Raw genomic sequence first — 1,973 nt, forward strand, 5'->3', positions numbered from 1 at the left:
CAGCCTCCAGAGCTTCTGGGATTGTAGGTCTGTGCCACCTCGCCCTGCACATTTGGACAATATTTGAAGATGCCATTTGAAGAAACCATTCAGGTGATTAACACTAAAATTTGTCCTTATATTCATAAATGACTTTCTAAAATATTATATCGGTGAGATAATCAGCACAGAACTGCCCTAGTTAGTACTTGCACCCCAACCCTGGGGGACGCCATTGTCCACTTCTACCTGCTCAATAACCTCCAGGCCCAGAGCCGCCCTCTGCCAGCCGCCCCTCCCTTGCCACCCTACAGGCTCTCCAAGGCCCCACCACCGTGGCCTTCGTGCTCTTAGCAGCCTTCGTGATGGCGGTGTTTCTGCCCACGCCCGTCATGGTTCCCCTCGAGGCGTCGCAAGTGTGCCACAACTACCACCCCGACTGCGAGGCCGCCGTCAACAACCAGATCCAGGTGCAACTGCACGCCTCCTACGTCTACCTGTCCTTGGCCTTCTACTGCGACGGCCACAGCGTGGCCCTGGAGCACTTCTCCAGCTTCTTCCTGCACCGCTCCCACGAGTGGGGGGATGGCGCCGAGAAGCTGATGAAGATGCAGAACCAGCGCGGAGGCCGCATCCGCCTCCAGGACATCCTCAAGCCCGACCGCGATGACTGGCACAGCGGCTTCCAGGCCATGGAGCGCGCCCTGCACCTGGAGAAGAGGGTCAACCAGAGCCTCCTGGAGCTGCACCGCCTGGCCACCGAGAGGGAGGACCCCCACCTCTGCCACTTCCTGCGGAGCCACTATCTGCACCAGCAGGTCCTCATCATCCGGGAGCTGGGCGGCTACCTGACCAACCTGCGCAGGATGGAGGCCCCGGAAAACCCCCTGGCCGAGCTCCTCTTTGACAGGCTCACCCTGGGCCGCAGCGACAAGGACACCTGAGCAGGACTGTGCCCAGCCCATGCCAGGGAGTCTTCCCCCGGGTGGGTCCAGGCCGGCCTGCACATTGCCCTTTCAGCCCATTCACCTTAGTTTGGGCCTTTCAGTTTCATTGTTACTTCCAATAAAGTTATTTATTTGGTTCTTAAGGAAATGAAGGTGTCCAGTTGATGTGTATTTGTGTGTGTGTGTGTGTGTGTGTGCGCGCAAAACTCTCACCTTTTGAGAATGAGGGCAGATCCCTGATTCTTTCTGGCCACGCATGCCCCATCCACAGGCTGCTCAGAATCTCCACGGGTAGAGAGAAAAAAGTATTGCATGAGCCCCTGGAAAACACAAAATTAGTCTTCCTTTATAAACAATGCATGCAAGAGGGATAGGATCCTGTGGGAGGTTGTCTTAGCTAGGCTTCCCCATAGACACAAGGTGACTTACTACCTTCACCAATGAGAGGTACATATTGCCCTCAAATACTTTCACTTCTGCTTTTTTCCCAAATGGCAAGAGCCACAAGGACAGCTGAGCTGGACTGTGTCCACACCATGCTACTTGGGAATCCAAAGGGTGCTCCTGGAGGTGGGTCACCAGGCCAGGTCTGTGCATTGCCATTTCAGCACATTCACTTCAGCCTTGGCCTTTCAGTTTGTTAATTCCAATGTGTGTATATGTGTGTGTATGAAAAAAAAAAAAAAAAACTTCCCATCTTTTGAGAGAAAGGGCAGATTCCCAGGTATCCAGATGTCAGTCCACCTACCCCACGTCTCATCCATAGGCAGCTCAGAATTCCACAGTCCTCTGTAAAATACAAAATTAGTCTTCCTTATTAATAATGTTGGTTTATAGGGTGGGCGTGTGCCTGGGATTCTGGGTCTGTGTACTGTAAAAGTATAAAACTATGGTGCCTCTGGGAAAGAAGTAAGGGAAATGGGAATGAGCATGTATTAAAATAAAGGAATTTTCACCTTTGCTAGAAAACTTTTAGTTTACTAAAATATGTAAATGTTAACCTTTGTTGATTCTGAATAGCAAGATGAGGGCTCTGGAATATGGTAT

General features: G+C 51.6%; 1 protein-coding gene across 1 annotated transcript; it reads left to right on the forward strand.

The window, feature by feature from the left end:
• Positions 1-344: 344 nt before the first annotated feature.
• Positions 345-923, forward strand: LOC124971413 (ferritin heavy chain-like). Its single transcript, XM_047535197.1, has one exon. It carries the CDS (start codon positions 345-347, stop codon positions 921-923), a length of 579 nt encoding a protein of 192 aa, XP_047391153.1.
• Positions 924-1,973: the final 1,050 nt, after the last annotated feature.

The sequence above is a fragment of the Sciurus carolinensis genome, chromosome X (genome assembly GCF_902686445.1).
Source record: "Sciurus carolinensis chromosome X, mSciCar1.2, whole genome shotgun sequence".
NCBI classification, from domain to species: Eukaryota; Metazoa; Chordata; class Mammalia; order Rodentia; family Sciuridae; genus Sciurus; species Sciurus carolinensis.

What these genes read in the sequence shown, in the direction of transcription:
- LOC124971413 (XM_047535197.1), top strand. Translation starts at nt 345, where the DNA reads ATGGCGGTGTTTCTGCCCACGCCCGTCATGGTTCCCCTCGAGGCGTCG.